The sequence below is a fragment of the Lupinus angustifolius genome, chromosome LG07 (genome assembly GCF_001865875.1).
Source record: "Lupinus angustifolius cultivar Tanjil chromosome LG07, LupAngTanjil_v1.0, whole genome shotgun sequence".
Taxonomy (NCBI): domain Eukaryota; kingdom Viridiplantae; phylum Streptophyta; class Magnoliopsida; order Fabales; family Fabaceae; genus Lupinus; species Lupinus angustifolius.
This window is the reverse complement of record NC_032015.1, coordinates 5,968,975-5,989,575: the sequence shown is the minus strand read 5'-3', so window position 1 is coordinate 5,989,575 and position 20,601 is coordinate 5,968,975. Positions and strand designations below refer to the sequence as shown.

At 32.1% G+C, this 20,601-nt stretch overlaps 2 protein-coding genes across 3 annotated transcripts; both read right to left on the bottom strand.

The window, feature by feature from the left end:
* On the bottom strand, positions 7,885–8,901 carry LOC109353048 (protein MIZU-KUSSEI 1-like). Its single transcript, XM_019595234.1, has one exon. It carries the CDS (start codon positions 8,790–8,792, stop codon positions 8,055–8,057), a length of 738 nt encoding a protein of 245 aa, XP_019450779.1. The 5' UTR covers positions 8,793–8,901; the 3' UTR covers positions 7,885–8,054.
* LOC109352453 (protein LNK3-like) lies at positions 11,614–14,810 on the bottom strand. Of its 2 annotated transcripts, none has more exons than XM_019594447.1 (5): positions 13,876–14,810; positions 13,330–13,495; positions 12,900–12,980; positions 12,665–12,810; positions 11,614–12,156 (listed from the first exon to the last, which is right to left on the bottom strand). In XM_019594447.1, the coding sequence occupies exons 1-5, from the start codon at positions 14,244–14,246 to the stop codon at positions 12,009–12,011; spliced, it is 912 nt and encodes a 303-aa protein (XP_019449992.1). In that variant the 5' UTR covers positions 14,247–14,810; the 3' UTR covers positions 11,614–12,008. The 2 variants fall into 2 exon arrangements, with proteins under 2 accessions (XP_019449992.1, XP_019449993.1); XM_019594448.1 differs by having other exon boundaries at positions 13,681–13,992.

The following is a 20,601-nucleotide window of genomic DNA, read 5'->3' as shown; positions in this document are numbered from 1 at the left end:
AGTAAGTTAACCACTTTCGCTTATGATGTTCCACCATCTTAGTTATGATTTATTAGATATTCATGAACTTATTAGTTATGATCTTCATATTTTGCATTTTTTTTGGTAAGGATTGTTGAATGTTAAACATTTGGTAATTATATAAGATTCACTTTTCTAATGGTATAACACTTTTATTTCTATTTTTAGCTATCAAATATTTAATTTATTAGAAATTTACTATTATATTATTGAAAATAAAGATTGCTAGACAATCAGCACATTGGGGTGTTGAAAGAAATATGTATGAAAATAACTTTAAATAAATTTAATTAGCCACGGCTAGATTTCACAAATAAACAATTTAGCCACGGATGCAGTGTGGCAAATTAGCAACTTTGCCACGGTTGTTACTATAGCTAAATTATACAGGTCGTGGCTAACTAAATGTTACCACATTTTATACAATCGTGGCGAAATGACAAAACAACCGTGGCTAATTTTTAGCAACGTCATTCCTTGCCACAACAGCAGTAAGTGTGGCCACTCAATTTAGCTTCGGTTTTTTAGCACATTAGCCATGGTTGCAGCCATGGCTAAAAGGATGTTTTTACTGTAGTGCCACCATATCTACCCAAGCCAAACCCAAATTAAATTTTATCATCACTGTCACATCACCACTCATAGCTGAAACGCTCACCAAAACTTTCATGCTCATTGTTTTAGAAAGAAAAAATGTTATTCATGAAATAAAGAACACTAAAAGCAAAGGAATATGGGAGGCCTCTCAAACGGGGGCAGGTTTTAAGATGATTCATGGTCTAAAGTTTTACATCCAAGTTTACTAAATCAATTTGAATAAAATAATTACTCGGATTATCTCACACTGGCAGTGAAAAGTCACAAGAAGCCCAAACTAGGGGAAATTTTAGGGTTGTGTGAAAGTTTATAAAAAGCCCAAAATTGGCGCAATGGTGAAGTGACTTTTCATGACTCCAAATTGATTCGACCACAACAAGCCAAAATGTCTCAAATAAGAAGAAAGATCTTAAGTTATCATCTTCAAAGACACCTTCAATAATAACTCATACATATCTTCTACTTCCTATCAATTCAAGTCGTCACATTGGGGGTGTTCAAAAAAAGCAAAAAAATAAGACAAAAAACAAAAGAGTGTTAGGTTGAAAACTCACGTAGGCAACCTAGGATAAGGAGAGTGGTTCAAAGTCTAAAACGATAGAGGGGGCTTAGGGTCTTAATAAAATGATAGAAATTCCGACATATGTCTACATAAGGTATTATAGGCAAAAATTAGGAAAATTAAATGAACACCCTAAAAGTGAAGGCTTAATACTACTCATCCTCAATCACCCAAACTGAGACAACTTTCTGAAGAATCTAAGCCCATTGAATGAAGACAAGATTTCAAAATAAGCACATTGGGGAATATGTTGTTGTTATAAGAAAACCAATACTTTAGCAAGAATTCATCAGTCGGCCCACATTGGGGCAGTATGGATGGGTTTAGTCATTGTCTTCAAGATTATACTCAGGCAATTTTATGGATCACCTTAAGATAAAGTCGTCTTCAGGTAAACTAGGGAGGATATGGATAAGTGAAAAGCTACATTACCAATCACCAATAGACAACAAGGGTCATTTCAGTCGAATTTACAAAAGTTGATGAGTTTCATCAAAAAATATATAAATAAACCATGAATGATACATTGTAACATTTGTGCACGAGTCTTACTCATCATTTCATTACATTCAAACAAAACATATAGTATTCATATCATACATGACATACACACATTACAGCATAACTATACATATCCATACATAGTCATGTTCGTACACTAACCATTATAGCACAAACAAACAAAACATTGCATAATCATTTATTTCATATAACCAAGCATTTAAACATGCATCTCTATATTATTCTTCCAATAAGTACAAACAAACAAAATATTGCATTGCATATAACCAAGCATTCAAACATATGCCGCTACATCGTTCTTCCAGTAAGCACAAAAAACAAACAAAATATTGCATAATCATTCATTGCATATAACCAAGCATTCAAACATGCATCTCTACATTACTCTTCCAATAAGCACAAACAAACAAATAAAACATGCATTGCATATAACCAAGTATTCAATCATGCATCTTTACATTATTTTTCCGATCAGCACACAATAAAACAAAATATTGCATTGCATATAACCAAGCATTCAAACATATGCCTCTACGTCATTCTTCTAATAAGCACAAAAAACAAACAAAACATTCCACCGCATATTACCATGCATTCAAACATACATCTTTGTATTGTCCTTTCAATCATCATAAACAAACAAACAAAACATTGCATAGTACATAACCATGCATTCCAACACGCATTTCTACATCATGTTTCCATAAACAATCAGTGCAGAAATTCCATTCTGAAGTGAATTTTCTAGCATCGCATAAACCTTCATTATGGAAATACGTGAGTGCCTCAACAAATCCCTCTTTCATTATGGCAAAACATGGGTGCCTCAACAAATCTCTCGTTCATTATGGCAAGACATGAGTGCCTCAATAAATCCTTGGTTCATTATGGCAAGACACGGGTGCCTCAATAAATCTCTGGATCATTATCATTATGGCAAGACACAGGTGCCTCAACAAATCCCTAGTTCATTGTGGCAAGACACGGGTGCCTAGACAAATCCATGGTTCATTAAGGCAAGACACAGGTGCCAAAACAAATCCCTCATTCGTTATGGCAGCACACGGGTGCCTCAACAAATCCCTCGTTCATTATGGTAAAACACGAGTCTCTCAACAAATCTCCAATTCATTATGGAAAGACGTGGGTGCCTCAAGAAATCTCTGGTTCATTATGGCATGACGCGGGTGCCTCAACAAATCCCTCGTTCATTATGTCAAAACGTGGGTGCCTCAACAAATCCCTCGTTCATTATGGAAAGACATGGGTGCATCAACAAATCCCTGAATCATTAAGGCAAGACACGGGTGCCTCAAACAAATCCCATGTTCATTATGACAGGACGCAGGTGCCTCAAAAAATCCTAACATCTTCATTGGATACAAGTAATGCAACAAGATCTTCATTGGATACAAGCAGGACCTTAGTTAATCTCCCTCCTATTTGTTCACACTAATGTAGAACCCAAATATTACTCTCAAGCTATCAAACATCTTCATTGGATACAAGTAATGCAACAAGATCTTAATGCTCTTAAGTTAAATGGAAGATGGACCTTAGTTAATCTCCCTCCTAATAAGACACCTGTAGGATCAAAATGGGTCTAAAAAATCAAGTATAACTCTGATGGCTCTATTGAAAGATATAAAGTCAAGTTAGTTGCTAAGAGATTCAACCAAACAGAAGGGGTTGACTTCTTTGATATTTTTGCTCTAGTAGTCAAGCTTACCACTGTTAGACTTCTTCTAGCTATAGCAGCTGCTCGAAATTGGATAGTTCAACAATTGGATGTAAATAATGTATTCCTCCATGGTGAACTAAATGAGCAAGTCTTCATGATCATCCCTCAACGAGTGGTCTACAATGAGTCTAAAAAAGTTTATAAGCTCCACAAGCCTCTTTATGGACTTAAGCAAGCATGGAGACAGTGGTTTACTAGGCTAAGAAATTTCCTAAACTCTCTTGGTTATACCTAATCTCAGCATGATCATTCTTTATTTACTAAGGTTATAAATCACGCCTTTACTGTTTTACTCATATATGTGGATGATCTTGTCTTAGCTAGTAACAATATAAAGAAAATTGAATTGGTTAAATATAATATGCACAACCAATTCAAAATCAAAGACCTTGGACCTATCAAATATTTTTTAGGATTGGATGTTTCTAGGTCTACAACATGTATTACAATTTGCCAATCAAAATATGTACTTGACATTCTTTCAGATACTGGTTTCTTGGCTTCTAAGCCTACTCCAACACCAATCATTAAAGTCGCCGAGATACATCAAGATGGCTCACCATCACACACATATCCTGCCTCATATAGAAGACTTGTTTGGAAGATTGTTATACCTCACAAACACAAAACCAGACATCATCAACTATACCATTCTGCAACTGAGTCAATTCATGGCTAGTCCTACAATCACACATCAGCAGGCCCTCACTCGTGTGCTTAGATACATCAGAAGAAGTTCAGATCACGGTTTGTTCTATCCATCCAATTCACCAATTCACCTAAAGGCTTTCAGTGGCTCAGATTGGGCAGCCTGCATAGACGCAAGAAAGTCCATCATTGGTTCATGTGTATTCTTGGGCAATTCATTGGTATCTTAGAAATCCAAGAAGCAAACCATTATGGCAAGATCATCTTCAAAAACATAACATAGAGCACTGAAAGTACAAAGAGTCAAGACCTGCACATTTAAGTCTAATCAAAGTTTTGATGAAGCAAATGCATATACAAGAAAGCTTGAAGATCATACAACAAACAACGAGTCGAAGACTCATAGGTTGTATCTATAGATTTATGACTTTATTATATTAACTTTTAATTAGAAGTATTAAGATGATTGTCTTAGTTTGGGTCTAGGTTATATTAACCTAGGTGTAAAGTCTCACGAGAACTAAATTAGATCAAAATTAAAAATCAGACATAACATCTAGATATCTTATGATAAATAGGCGCATGCATACACATACATAGTTTCATGCATTAAAGTTAATACATTTTGAAAAATTATGTAAAGCATGTGCATATCATATAGGTAGTTTACCATATATTCCTTACATCAAAGAAAAACATTTTTAACTCAGTATAATCGATTACATAGTTAGTATAATCGATTATCTAGAATTCAGTTACTAACTGATCTGATATTGTTAACATGTTAATCGATTAATACATCATATAATTGATTAAGATGTAACTGAAAACTGATTTTTAGCAGCTCGTTAATCGATTAACTGGAAGGATAATCGATTAATATCGTATCAGTAGGATTAGTATAAATTCTGTAAATCTTGCCAATGCGGAATAACTTGCATATTTTGAAAATTGTTAGAGAGCATACATTTTCATAGATTGCATTATAGTGAGAAAGTGCATTTAGAAAACCTAGGGAGTAAAAGCATTATGATTTAGGCTTAGAGATTAATATCATTGCATCTAGTCTCTAGTTTTCTATACATCAAATTCTTGCATCTAGTTCTTGATTTCTTTGAGAGGTTTGTGAGGAAAATATTTTTATAAAAAGAGTGTGAATCATTTTTAGAAAACCTAATGCATTAATTTCATTTAGAATTAGGTTCTTGTTGATTTTATGGTTTATGTTTTAGATTGAGTTTTCAATTGTTGAATCTGAGTATTAAGTACTCAAGTCAACTCAATACATTATGTTTGAACAAGGAAGTTGATATCTTTGTGGATAGTTTCACTATGAGAGAGATCTTCGAAATCTTCATAGAGGTTAAGAGGTCTTAGTTCAAGCGATACTGAGGTTGTGGTTGAGCGCGAAAGGATAGAAGATCCTATTAGGCGATTTAGTTAGGTCAAACCTAGGTTGTCAAACTCATAGAGACTAAGTAAGGATCGGCTTAGTTTTTCTGATTTTATAATTGGAAGTGTGTTTGTAAAACTCACAATTGCAATAGTTGAAGAAAAAACTCTCGAGATCATAAGGGGAGGCCTGGATGTAGTTTGTAGTGGATCACAAATGAACCAGGATAAAATTCCTTGTGCACCTCTTTCTAATCCCTAATCTCTTTACTTTTCGTCTTTACTTTGTTGATTAATTGTGTTAATATGAGTTGCATGTTATAATCTATTTACTGTCTTTCTGTAATCTCCTTAATCAATTAATTGTGTAAAGTTTCAGTAACCGATAACTTACTTTGCAAGAAATTAAAGAATCAAGTTATGCAAGTGTTAGGATAATTGATTATCCACAAGCACAATCGATTATATCCGAGTATTGTTTAATCGATTAAAGTCCAAGCATAATCGATTATCTGTAGTTTGTTTTAGTTTTGCACAAATATAGGAAAAGTAGAACAAGTGATCCGCGACACCTATTCAACCCCCTTCTAGGTGTATTCTGACCTGCTGATACCCAACAAGTTCTTGTAGCAACTTCTTGTGAGGTGCATTGGCTTACATATCTCCTTAGAAATTTCCAGGTAAACTTCACAAAACCAGCTCTTTTATATTGTGACAATAATTCAGCAAGGCATATTGCTGCAAATGTTGCTTTCCATGAAATAACTAAACACATTGACATTAATTGTCATGCGGTTCAAGAACGTCTACAATCAAAGTTATTCCATCTCCTCCCCATTCTAACATAGCAGCAAATGGGAGACATACTGACAAAGGCCTTGGATCCAGCACCATTTCATTTCTTACTTGCCAAGTTGGGCATTATCAACATATATGCTCCAACTTGTGGGAGTGGGGGGGGGGGGGTATTGGAGCCAAAACTCACTCAACAAAACGCTATCCACAATCCCTTGAGACCCAACCAACATGAAGACAACACTAAGGAACAACAGTTGTGACATGATCTATAGCATGGCCTATGGCTCATCTCATGGCTTAGCACACACACAATGCACCAGTATGGAAAGGAACACTTGGTCAGGCCTTGAAGTCAGTGTGCATCAGATTGGCACGCATCAAACTCAATCAGGCCTCTAGTCATATCGGCGCATGATGCACAAATCATTGATCACATGGGCTAATTGTAAGCACGTGTATTTTACATGGACAATTACTTGATATTCTAGAATATGGTCAATAGGGAGTTAGTTAAAGTTGGTTAGGCTCTTTTTGGTTTAGTTTTTCTATTTCTAAAATAGTTAGTTTACTCCTCAAGCAATGTTAAAACTCTTGTATATAAGAAGCACCTTGGCTACCTTAATCAATAAGAAATGAAGTTTGTTCAATTACAATTTTACAATAGTAGTCCTGATATGTGAACTGCTGGTAGCCGATAAAACCTCTAGATTAAATACTTGTAAGAGAAAATCAGCAATCCATGATTATGCCAAGATTTTGATTTTAGTTACTTATTGCTTTTAAGTTGGGCATCTAATGCTGCATTTGGTCTATCAGATTATATTTTACTATATTTAGTTTTCACCTTTCAATCTTGTTGGACAATCTTGTTCATCTACATTACTCTCAACACAACAAGTGGCTATTCTAATTATAAGATTTTACATTGTGCAACAGTATATGAAATCCTTCCTTATTTTTCAGATGATTAAGTTAGGAAACTTGTGATACAAAATTGAAAGTTTAACTAAAGGGTTAGAACATTATTGAAAGTTTAACTAAAGGGTTAGAATTAAGCAGGGTCAAACTTAAATGTATTGGCCAAAATGCTGATGTCTTTGGTAATTGAAAACAGATGTTACTTGTTTGGCATGTGATACTTATATTTGCTACAAAACTTGATAATGTGCATTCCTTTGAGCAATTTCTACAACAAAGATTTTTTATATCCATTATTCTATGTAATTATTTTTGCAATAAATAACAAACAAACTCTTTTTAAATAAAGTTAAAAAAAAATTTCATGAAGTGATTGTTTTTTGTTGGTGACAAAGACAAAGTTAGTAAAATGGATATTTCAGTAAAATGGTTAGTGTTTGAATTTCACTTTTTAACACTTGGAAATACTTTTACTGAAGAAAAAAATAATAAACTATAACATATTTTCAATTTCCCAGCCTTATTATTATACATTTAATATAAATATGCTAAATTGATCATTGGTTATTTTATATGCTTTATGACTAAATTTTCTCGCGACCCTTCTTTTTCTTTTGTTCTGTCCCTGGTTATCAATGTCACTTTCCGATTGAAAATACTAAAATAACAATACATGAAGCTAACATGAAGAATAAAGTATATATAACTTCTGCAATATCTACCATAATTAACTAGTAGTCTATCCTAAGTGCGAAAAGGGAATAGACATGAATATAAGTGTTCTAAACACATGCATGCAACCATTATCTTGCAAAAAGAAACATTTTCTTACCCCATTTTTCCAGTAGTCAAATATCAAACCCTGACAAAAAATACACTAAGCTCAGGTCCATGATTCCTATCAGGCATGATCATATAATAAGTCTCTGAGTCCTTTGATCCAACCACACGCTCAAAATGTGCTCTCATATATGAGAGTTCTCCATCATGAGGATCAGACATATCATCTGGGAGTACACCAACGGCCATAGACACTGCATGCAACAACTGCATCACATTCAAGTCATCATTTGTAGGTTCTCTCTTCACCCCATACCCAGTTTTTTTCCCATTACAAAACAATGTCCAAATGGGTTCATCAACAATCTTTATCTTCTCATTGTTTGAATGTTTATCACACTCTAGGGCTATTCTACTAAGCCCTACCCCCATGTCTCGGAGAAGTTTCCTTGTGGGGATGGCCAGCTCCAGAAGAAGAAAGGGTAGACACTTTGGGCTTTCTTGGAAAGCAAGGTTGACCCTTGCTCTCTTGTGCCCGAATAGTGTTCCACTTATTCTCGTGCCACCATGTACGAATGCCTCATTCGCGACAGTAGGCATCTTGCATGATGGCACGATGATTGGGAATGTCCGGAACACGGATCGAAACTTTCGAAAGAATTTGGTGGATCTTGAGTCGTGTTTGCTCTTGCTGTTTGCTGGTTGCAAGGAGATGGGTACACGGGGAGTAGGTGAATATCTTTCTTTTGTGGTGGCCACGACTGCAGCTGGTGATTCTCCTACAATTACTGGTGGTGGGGGTGGTGATGCCATTAGTATTTTTAGATGATAGGGAATGAAATGAAGGGAAGAAGAGACTTTTCAATATTATGGTTTAGTTTGAGGATAATTAAAGTTGAATATGGTTTGGTAGGGTTGTTGGATTTATACATGGTATTTACATGAAGAAAACTAAGGTTGTGGGGTGCACGTTGGGTTTGATGGATGTTCTATTCTATTAAGGTTTGAAAACATATATGGTTTTAACTTCGTGTTTTGTTTATTTTTTGTTAGAACAAATTTCTTTCAGTTAAATATTATAGCTATTTGTATATTTGATTGAGTATATTAATGCAAGAAACTTCTATCTTGTGATATCTAGGGATGGTAAATCATTAACTCCCACCTAGTGGGGTTGATGATAGATCATTATCCTGTAAGTGATGAAAAAGTTGTTTTAAGAATTTGAATGAATAATATCAAGTGACAAGGCAAGCAAAATTATTGTTGAGTGGAGACATGTTCTCTTAAATACAGTTTAATTAGTGTAGTTTTATGAAGAGGGTTATTAGAGATTAATGAATGGGTGGTTTGGTTTTGTTGAAAAAATGAACTATACATAGGAAAAATGAAAAAATGAATGAGACTCCTCTCCGATAATGGAGAGGCAAGTGATGCCAAAAACTAAAAAAAATATGATATGTTTTTACATTTTTATACCCTTATGTTTATTATGATAAGACAAATTTTTCCTTCAAACTAAAGAGAAAAATTATACTTGTCTCTCCATTAATTGAGATTATCCTTTCCCATGGAAAATATGGTTGGTTAATCATGTTGGATATTTCATGTTCATCAAGGACATTAAATGGAGAGAAGAGGATATAGAGAAAATCTCCTTCATTATTCTAAGGTAATAGATAGTTTGATTTTTATGGTGGAATTGCTCTACCAGTAACCACTACCTGACTATTTACAATTTTAACTTTTCAAAATATATATATTTAAGTGAAAGAAACATATTATATCTTAATTCAAAATTTTAAAACAGTAAATTTATGAATTTATTTATTTATATACTTTTTACTAATTCACTTTTACATGATATAGAAATTATTCATTCACGCAAATAATACTCAACATATATATTATTTTGTTCATGTATTCAAGCTGTCAAGTATTTATACCCAAGATATATATTATCTACGGCTTTACTCAAATCCCACCCAACCAGAAGTTTAGAATTTATATATATGTATGAAAGTTGACTCCACCTCAACATTAATTCTAGTAAAACACTATATAGAGGGTAATTTATGCAACAGACATATAATAAAATTATATCAATTAACATATTATCTATCATTTATTATTTCATTTATGTTATTTTTTTTATTAAAAAGTTAATAATAATTAATAATAAATAGTGAGTGATATAGTAACAAAGGAAAAAATTATTGTACCTTCTATGTATATATCTTGTTTTCCTTTATATATTGCCTGATTTTTGTATTCTCATTAATGATACACTGATCAAACATTAGTGACAGTTTTGTTTTTAGTTTCATTTCATTTTTTGGTACTTGCAAAAATACTAATGAAACATGTAAATAAAAATGTTGTTAACGGTAAAAAAAAATGTCATTTCAATCAAAATCATTTAATATTAAACGCGAGTGATGAAAGGAAGAGCAAGACGGTCATTTTGAGCTCATTAGAGTGAATCGGGATCCTCTGTCCTTAAATATTTATATCTTCATGTCTCAGCTCAATCAAATTTTACTAAATAATTTAAAAAATTAGTTTTTAATTTTTTTTTTAAATATGTGTCAACTTTTAATTATTTTGGGACAGGTAATCTTCATCTCATTATAGTACATTAGTATTCGGTTAATTAACATGTACTTTGTGTTTGTATATAATATATAACGTTCTTCAATAGTACAAGTGTTTTGAGACTTTTATGTAATTTTAAAAACAAATACAAATATATTAAAAATTATGTGTATATTAAATGAGAAGAGATTTGAGTACTTTACTACTATCTTTTATGGAGTTGAAGAATTCTATTATTGACTTTGTGAACTAATACCAAAATAATGTTTTGTTTTAATTTTAGTTGAAAACATTCTGATACTATTGAGTATTGACAATGTGGGATGGCACAATGTACCTTAGTTTCCCATAAAATAAAGTTCTGATGAGCATTAGCAATACAAAGGTGTTCACATGGTAGAATAAATTCAAAACTAAGTCCAATGCTTTAACTTTTGAATTTAAAATCTATGCACAAACCCAAGTTTTTTAAATCTTTAACTTTTTTTTTTCAAAAAGATATTTTTGTAAACATCTAGCAAAATTTGAGTTGAAAGCTTGAAGTGATTGTTTTTTTACTCATTTTCAAAATGATTTCATCTCATGTTGAGGTACCTATATATCAAAGTATCTAAATTCATAGTCTATTTTGAGAAAGCAATATTACATGTATAGCAAGAATAAATCTGAGCAACTTCATTTTGTATATCTAGAAAAATGAAAGTTATCAAAAAACTGTCCAGAATTGTTATTGAGAAAACATGTTAGATTTTGAGAGACATGGTTTTTAGTTTATGGAAAATGACTTGTATCACTTCTCATCCAGCTTCTTAACCAGAAATACTAGTAGAATTCAATATATTTTTACTCCAAAAGCTGAAAAGCACAAGTACTAGCCAGAAATGCATAGTTTGTATTTGGTATTTAACTTAGGAATAATAGAATAAGTTCTAACAAAATCTTTGGCCCTCTAGCATTTTTCATAACATGGAGAATATCAAGGTTTGTTAATAGCTGTTTGATCAGTACACAGACTCATTTACTCTCCAAGCAATAATGAGCTAAATGGATATAGCTGTTGGATATAAACTACTGAATACAAATAACTCAGGTGCAAAAGCATATATACATACAGATCAAAGAAACCAATATAGTAAAAATCACAGACCTCTTTGTATAATAAAGGGCTGAATAATTACACAGCAAAATGGTTTTTCTTATTTCTGGTTTAGCTATATACTACTAAGTTTACTATCACAATACCTAACAAAATTCTAGCATGAAAGTGACTTTCGTATAGCATCATCATATTGCAATGTGTGACTTGTCGGCTGTTTGTTGGTCCCATTGTCCAAATATCGGAACCTCGGCGTCTCCTTGTAATATTTGGTGAAGGGGGGTTACGAAATTCCGTGCCGGATTCAAGGCATTTGATGAGCCATTTAATGGAAGACCTTAAGTTTCATGCACTTCTTGGTTGGAATTGACTGATATTGTAAGAGGAAGATCTTGCATGTTAATTTCCATCTTGTGGAACATGAGATTTGCAACTGCTCTGTCAACATTGTTAGTATCTGATTTCATCGGTTCCTTATCCTCAGACCTAAACACAAAGTAGGTGTTGATCATTTGATTAGCTTAGAAACTTCAATGTTGCATGTACAGACTACTATGGTTCTGGAATTGTGTTTAAAACTAACAATTTTCAGTATGTTGACATTATAATCAGAGTTATAATAGTGTCAGTTAAAATGGAACATCTGACTAGAGAACATGACTATATTAGATACTACTTATATAGCAAAAATCAAAAGTGAAGTATTGAAGCAGTTAGATAGAACTTGTGCTGTGTTGTAAACAAAAATACCAAACTATCAGTTTCAAGCCAAACCAAGCAGAAGTTATGTTGCCATCATCCATGGTGAGAAAAGCCTTTAAATTTCATATATATTTTCCACTAATCTCCTAGTGGTGTACCAGTTAAACAGAATTGTGACATCAAATGCCTTTTCATACTTATATGTACCTTACAGTTTGATCATATGTCATAACATGTATCAACTGAAGGCCAAAAGAACATAAAAGACATGCAGCAGATATAAATCATATACCTCATGGTTTCATTGAGAACTTCATGTGGCATTGACTCTTGCATGTTAAGACCTCCATCCAGATTCTCTAATAGATGTTGTTGTTTTGTATCTTTGGCAAGGCGGTACAAGGCATCTCGGAAACAAATACGGGTCTTCCCAGTGAACTGGTCATTTTAAACAGGAAAAAGAAAATTAGCAACAAGTATGATAACTTTTAATCAAATGCAAGGATCACAATTCTCAGTCAAATCACCTGTGCAATTGCCATCTCAAGATTTTGCAATATAGATTCCTCAAGAGAAGATTGCTTATGCGTGGTTTCATCTCCATTGCCCTGTTTAAAAGGGTACAAGTATTTGATTGTCAATGTCTTTTAGGAGAAACTAAATAGATTATGATACACTGTAAGCCCTGAAACACAATAACCAACATACTTTGCAATTTAAGCTTGTTCCATCATTTTTAATAATCATATGAAGTCATGATTTACTCTATTTCTCCCCAAAATATCGATTTTTTTTAAGTGCTAAATGTTCAATTGTTTTTTCTTACCGAGTCACTTTTTAAATTATCAATACCAAGATGAGCGAAATGCTCGTTGCAGATATGTCACCACACACTGAACCACCTTTAAAATGATATATGAAACACATTTTAAATACTAGACAGAAGACAATTATCACCTCTATATCCAGGCAATCACTAGAGTTTGAGTTGTATGGAACAGATTTTGAAGCTTCAAAATCTTCCTGCGATCCACGAGGAGTGTTGCTGCATGGGTTTTCAGAATAAAAGTAAAAGGCTTTGTGTTGGTTTTCAGCACAGGATATATCATCAATCATAGAATCCCTGCATTATGTGAAACAGGTCATGGTTGTAACACAAAAATAGTCATTCGAATTGGATAAACTTCATGCCTATTGTAAGCCAGTGAACTTTTGAATGTCTCGGATGCGTTATATATGTGTAATGCAAGATGAAAAATAAGACTATTATATAATAAAAAAATTCAAGAAAATGGGAGGAGCCCTTACCATTTTATAACAGATTCATTCTTATAGAGTTCTGTGAACCATGGTAGTATGTTTGTGTCTTTATAGTCTCCAATCATAAAGATAAATATGACGAAATTTGGAATGCAAAAACACCGCAGAGCAATTCAATTTTCACTGGACTTTCTACAATTTATAGCATACTTATGCCAGGTTAAATAATTTCAGAAGCTATACAAGAAAATGTCGTCTGTCTGTTCAAAACATGATATGTCTTGAAGCTCGTAATTAGGCTGATCCGATGAAATTGTTGTTTGTTGAGAAGATTGCTCAAAAAATCCTCCAAAAGCACTTGAACTGGTAGACTGATCTTTATCATGTAGAGAAGATTCAAGCTTACTTTCATGATCGAAACTTTCATTCATGAAATCGAATTCTGACAAAGTTGAATTTGTATTGATGGCGAAATACTTTTTAGGTGAATCGAAACCTTCGGACGCATTTCTTCCCCATTCTGACCAATTTTCTGGTGAAAGATGCCTATCCAATAAATCTTGATCTTCAGGAACACAAAAATCATCGATACCACACCCATAGTAGGAATCCATAACAAATAATCTGTAGAGTGTTCAAAACATGTGATTAGTATGCAACAAAAAACTATTATTGGAAATATGCAGAATTAGTTAGCTCAAACATACAAGCTATTTGATTAACATGAAATGAGAACTTCAATTATCCTAAGTGTTCCATCTATATGCTATGTAAATCAGAACATGCATAGTTACTCTACAAGGTGTTGGAGTCTATCTATGAATCTATCTATTCCTTGAAAAATTCCTAGATCCAATAATTTATATTTTCCTTGCAATTGTAATTTCATATGACTCTGACTTAATCTTCCGAGATCTATTGAAGTTTTATACTTCTATTTCCTTCCTATGCCTTTACATAGAATCAAAATCAAGTTTTTTCAAGCCAGAAAATGTTGAAAACTACTAACCAAAAGAGAAAAAATGATAGAAATGTAATCACATACAAAAAAAGAGAAGAACTTGATGAAACTACTGAACATCACATATATTTCCCATCCTCAAAAAGTCACAACTAATTCAAAACTACATAATTTCCATATAATCATCCTTAAACAGGAATCATTCTCTAAATATAATAAATATCAATAATAGAAGCCATAAAAGAAAAAAAAACATGAAAGGAGCATAGCTTGATAAGGCTTACCTGAAGAGAAAGGAGAATGCAGTAACTCAGCAATGAAAACTTATTTAGTTCTTTAGTATTATTTTTGTTACAATTGTGGTAGCTGTAAGAAAACTAAAGTCGGTTGTAGAAATGCATATATAATATTTATATTAATGGGATGAGATTGTTTTTATAAGATAGAGAAAGTTGCAAGTTGTTGGAGTCCACTATGTTGAACTTAGAAGCAAGAAAGATTACACGTGTATGAAAACAAAAGGATAAAATAATGTGAGTTATTATAAGTTTGTGGCTGAGGATGTTTTCATTATCAAAATTTGTGGCTTTCATTTCTCCATCTAAATCAGACATGTTATTGGTCCACGTTTCCATGTTGATCCTTCTTTATGATTATGTCAACATTTTGGATCTGATACTTTCCTGTGTTATCTCTTATCTGGCTTGAGAATGGAATTTCTTTTAATGTTATATATAATGGACTCAAATCCTCTATACTAAAAAATTATACTTTTATATTAACCAATAAAATTTTGTATATTAAAAAATAACACAGTTCATTTATTTCTTATTAATTATGATATTATTACATTGAAAAAATATTATTAAATTGATATAGAGGTATAAAAAGCTTTTAGTATTAAGGATTTTCTTTTGTTAATAATTAGATTAATAGATGAACAAAAAGCGTATAAATCAAAATAAGCTTGTTTTATATAATAAAATTTAAATCAAGAATAAGAAAACAAAAGTTTTAGATTATTTTTTAGTTTATAATCTCATATATATTAATTATAACCTGAAAACACAATTTATATTGAACACACCCATTTCATTTGAAAAATTACACTAACTCCATTAAAATTCAATTTTCATTATATTTACTTTTATGAAAAGATAGATCAATATAATTATATTTTTGGTGCTAATAAAAAGCAGTAATACCTAATCGAGATCCATGAAAAAATAATTAGTATTTATTGTTATAGAATTTACATATTTATAATATTTAATATGGAAATTATGATTAGTATCTTATTCAAATAGGAATGGCAATGGATTGAAAATAATAATATTATATCTGAACTAATCAAGTTTTGGATAACCCAAACTCAATAGAAACTCATTCGAAACATGTATTTATAATATATATATATATATATATATATATATATATATTATACATCTATGTTAAATTTATATATACGTGTGGGTTTTATATATGTATTTATATGTAATATTGTAATTTTATATATATTAATCAGGTTCATGATAGAATATCAACTATATCAAATCTGAAAGTTGAACTTAAATAAAACTCAAACACAAACTCAATCATATTGGATTTCCCCATTAAGTTAGGGTTGAGTTCGAGGTACCCACAAGTTCATTTTTTATTGTCATCCATAGTTCCCTATGATCAAAGTACCAACTTAAACAAGATGGAATCATCAATAATTAGAAATTTTATGTTGAAGGATAACTTCAAATTAATTTAATATATAGTATAAATGACAAAAGAAACGAAAGATGATGGTAAGAAAACAAAAGCCTGATCCTCCATCCCTAAAAGGTAGTGTCTAATAATTTTAGTGAATAATACAAAAATAATAATTTTTGTTTTATAATTTTTAAACATCATTTTTTTATTGGATAAGAATATGAATGAAGATAGCTGATCCATATTCAAAAGATAGTTGTTATGAATTAGGATACAGTAGTGGTTACTAGAATTGGTGGTTGAAGATGTTTATGAGGATCAAATTTGTGGCCTAAATAAAATTCTCTATCTAAAAAGGAAAACTTATTGGCCCACGTTGCAAATGAGATTTGATTTTATGATACTTGGATATCTCAGCGTGTGGTATTTGATGCTGTCTGAGTTGCTTTCAAAATCTTATTCCAAAGACTATAAGCCCTTCACTTAATAAAGAGACTTGTGGCTCAGGATGTTTTGATGATCAAATTTGTGGCCATAAGTTCTCCATCTAAATCGAAAATCTTATTATTACTAGTCCACGTTGCAATACTTGGTCCCATCTTTATGGTGAAGTTTTATTATGGTGCCAAGTCTTTTATTCATTGCTTCTGTCTATATCGTTGATCGAAGGTTATAAGCTTGTTATTACCTAATAATTTTGATACCAGATCCAAGATTAATCAATACTTACTGAAAATTTCACATCACTAAATTAACTCCAAAATTATTATATACAATGTTTAACTTATTCCAAATATTCTCATACATAAAAAATAAAAAACTTAAGAATGATGTGTCTTCCCAACATTTACAACTAGCAAATATAATCCTCAACCCTATGCACTACCCAATGATTTGTCTTCCTAATCGGCATGCTTATATATATAATCTTATGTATATACATAAAATTTTAATTATTAAATATTTTTTAATCAATTATAATTGATGATAGTTTATGAGATAGAAGATATGTTCTACTTTTCTTGTGAAAAACCGGCACATGATTAATAGATTGTTTTTGTTCATTTTTTATTAACATGTTTTGTCTTATATATTTGGTAACAAACATAGTTTATAAAGGAAAACTTATAAAACAAGGAAAGAAATAAAAATTATCATGTTTAAGCATGATTAGTGGATTCTTTTTTATTACAATTTATAATTTACTTATTCTAACTTACAATTTATAATCATAGTCTCAAAACACAATTCATATAAAATATGTGTAGCAATGGAGGTAAGAGGCTTTGAACTTGAGATTCTTTTTCATTTATTCGTAAAAGAAGGGAATTGAAATTTTGCAATCTCATCCTCCAACTTTTGTTAAAGTTTATTGTTGGAACATGGTTAGTTGAAAATCATTAGTGGAAACTTTTGGGTGTGAAATCTAAAAAACTCTCAACTCTCACATAGAAGAGTTTTATAAAAAAAATAACTTCCAAGTCCCACATTGGAAGATGAGGAACATGGAGAAAATCCCATGTCATAAATAGAGGTCTTCTCCCCTCATTATAACTTGTCATAAGTTGAATGCGCTTTCATTCAATTTTTATTTTCCCCTCATATTTTTCGTTGATGCATTGCCGACAAACTTTTCTCCCTTTCCTTTCCATGGTACTAAGAATTGGCACAGACAGTTAAATTGTGGGTATTTTGAAAACTAACACTAATAGTCAGTATTGAGAGAAAGAAATTGGCACATAAGCCAAATTATGTGAATTTCGAGAAATGATACTAGTAGTCAGTATTGATGGAAAATTGGCACGGTAAGCCATATTATGGGCATTTCAAGAATTGACACTAGTAGTCGTATTGTGGGTATTTCGAGAATTGACACTAGTAGTCATATTGTGGGTGTTTCGAGAATTGACATTGGTAGTCATATTATGGTGGGTGTATTCGAGATCGATTCTTACAATGCAATAAGAATTCGATAACAGATATATGAGTTGTTTTATCCTGAGGATGGTGTGATTGATAGTCTGCTTGCACTTTTTGGGAAGTGTCACGAAGTGTCTTAAAGAGAGCGACATGATCATGGCTCAGCTAGCCAATAAGTATTATTTCGTGTGATTTATAATTGTTGCAAGCCATGGTAACAACAATTTTAAGACATTTTGAATGCAATGGCATTCGTAGATAATATTATTGGACCGAACAACTTTTACCTGAATAAATCATTTCGGTTTGATGAGACAATTTTCAAATGGTGGCAACATAAGATGAAATTTTTCCTCCTATGAGAAAAGTTGTCCATTTTCTGAAAACTCATGTCCCAGTGGTGCCGAAAAAAGGTGAAGAAAAAAAGATAAGGATAAACTAGCTATTGATACAGCTCTTTGGAATGAAAATAATTATTGATGTAAGAATTTCATTTTGAATGGGTTATCTTATGATCTTTATGATTACTACAACCCTACAAGTCTTCCAAATTAATTTGGTAAGCACTTAAGAAAAAAGAAATATCATACTCAGGAAGTTGGGACAAAAATAATAATAATAATAATAATAATAATAATAATAATAATATTATGTTAGCCACTACCTCAAGTATCAAATGATTGATAAAAATCACTAGAGTCTCAGTCCTATGAGATACATAGAATTGCTCATGAAATCATTTCTGATGATATGCCGCCTAGAGTTAAACTCACAGAGCCTATGAATGTGCATTCATTAGGTATGTTGTAAACAACAAGACGTACATGTTTTACGACCTTAATACAAAAGTGATCATTGAGTCTAACGATGTTGACTTTAATGAAGAAAATTCCTTTTTAAATTAAGGAATAGTGAGGGCACATCAACTAGTCACATACCTGTGATTAGAGATGATGATAAAAAAATAGAAAGGTTTGAAATAGAACCTAGAAGAAGTAAGAGAGCAAGAATTACAAGAAAGTATAAACTTAATTATATGGTCTATATATTGGAGGAGAATCCATCAAGTCTCCAAGAAGTTTTGACTTCTTTGGATGTTAATTTGTGACAGGAAGCCAGAAATAATGAGATGGACTATCTAAATTTTAATAATTTCTTGGAAGTCAAAGAAACAGACTATTCTGACTCAATCCACTATGGAAGTTGAGATGATAGCACTAACAAGAGCTAGTGAAGAAGCAAGTTGGCTGAGAAGCTTGCTTGCAGAGATTTCCCTATGGAAAAAACATATATCAATTGTGTTGATCCGGTGTGATAGTATTGCGGCTATTACAAAAAATTTAGAACCGCTTTTATAAGGGTAAGAAACGACAAATACGTCGTAAGCACAAAACTATTAGAGAGCTACTCTCTACATGAGTTGTTAAAGTGAATTGTGTATGTACTCAGAATAACTTAGCAAATCATTTGACGAAAGGACTAGCTAGAGAGAAAGTCCACAATACTTCTAAAAATATGGGACTATTGCCCTTAGAACGAGGATCACTCATGATGGTAACCCGACCTAACTGACTGAAGATCTCAAGAAATAGGTAATAACAAGTTGTGAAGTGATATGAGAATGAACATGCTATAAAATTATGAGAAGCGTCATTCATGTAGAATATGTAAGGATGAGTTGAACTCTTAATGACATTTATACTCCAATTGGAGTGGAGTACCTAGGCTACAGGAGTACTCTTGATAGACTCACCAATGTGAATGTGGAAGTGGGGGGCGCTTCATATGAAATTTTGGGCATAAATTTTTAAAGTGTTCACTATACTGGAATAGACGTGCATGATCTTTAACGCATGAGCTTTATAGAATACACATTTGAAAAGGTTGTATGTGGTTTGATGTTAGAGATAATGTTCAAGACTATGAGTCACTCTAGTAAAATATAGACCTTATTCACTATGCAAAGGTTTAAGCGTATGACACTTTTGTTTATGCACAATCTTATTGAGACCACAAAAATTCTCGGAAATTGTTTTTTTAATTTCAAGTGGGGGTTGTTGGAATATGGTTTCTTGAAAACTATAAGTGAAAACTTTTGGGTGTGAAATCTAAAAAACTTCCAAGTCCCACATAGAAGAGTTTTATAAAAAAACAACTCTCAAGTTCCACATTGGAGAAATGAGGAACACGGAAATTTTTTACAAATAGATGTATTATCCCCTCATTATAACTTGCCTCAAGTTAAATGCGCTTTCATTCAACTTTTTCTTTCTCCCTCATATTTTTCGCTTATGCATTTTCGGCAAACTTCTCCTATTTCTTTCTGTGACACTAAGAATTGACACATACAACTAAATTGTGGGCATTTCGAGAACTGACATTGGTAG

What these genes read in the sequence shown, in the direction of transcription:
- LOC109353048 (XM_019595234.1), bottom strand. Translation starts at nt 8,792, where the DNA reads ATGGCATCACCACCCCCACCACCAGTAATTGTAGGAGAATCACCAGCT.
- LOC109352453 (XM_019594447.1), bottom strand. Translation starts at nt 14,246, where the DNA reads ATGGATTCCTACTATGGGTGTGGTATCGATGATTTTTGTGTTCCTGAA. An exon ending in GTGATTGCCTGGATATAGAG is followed by an intron (nt 12,981 to 13,329) that starts GTGATAATTGTC and finishes CCTTTTAAACAG; the next exon opens with GGCAATGGAGATGAAACCAC. An exon ending in GTTCTCAATGAAACCATGAG is followed by an intron (nt 12,157 to 12,664) that starts GTATATGATTTA and finishes CTTTGTGTTTAG; the next exon opens with GTCTGAGGATAAGGAACCGA.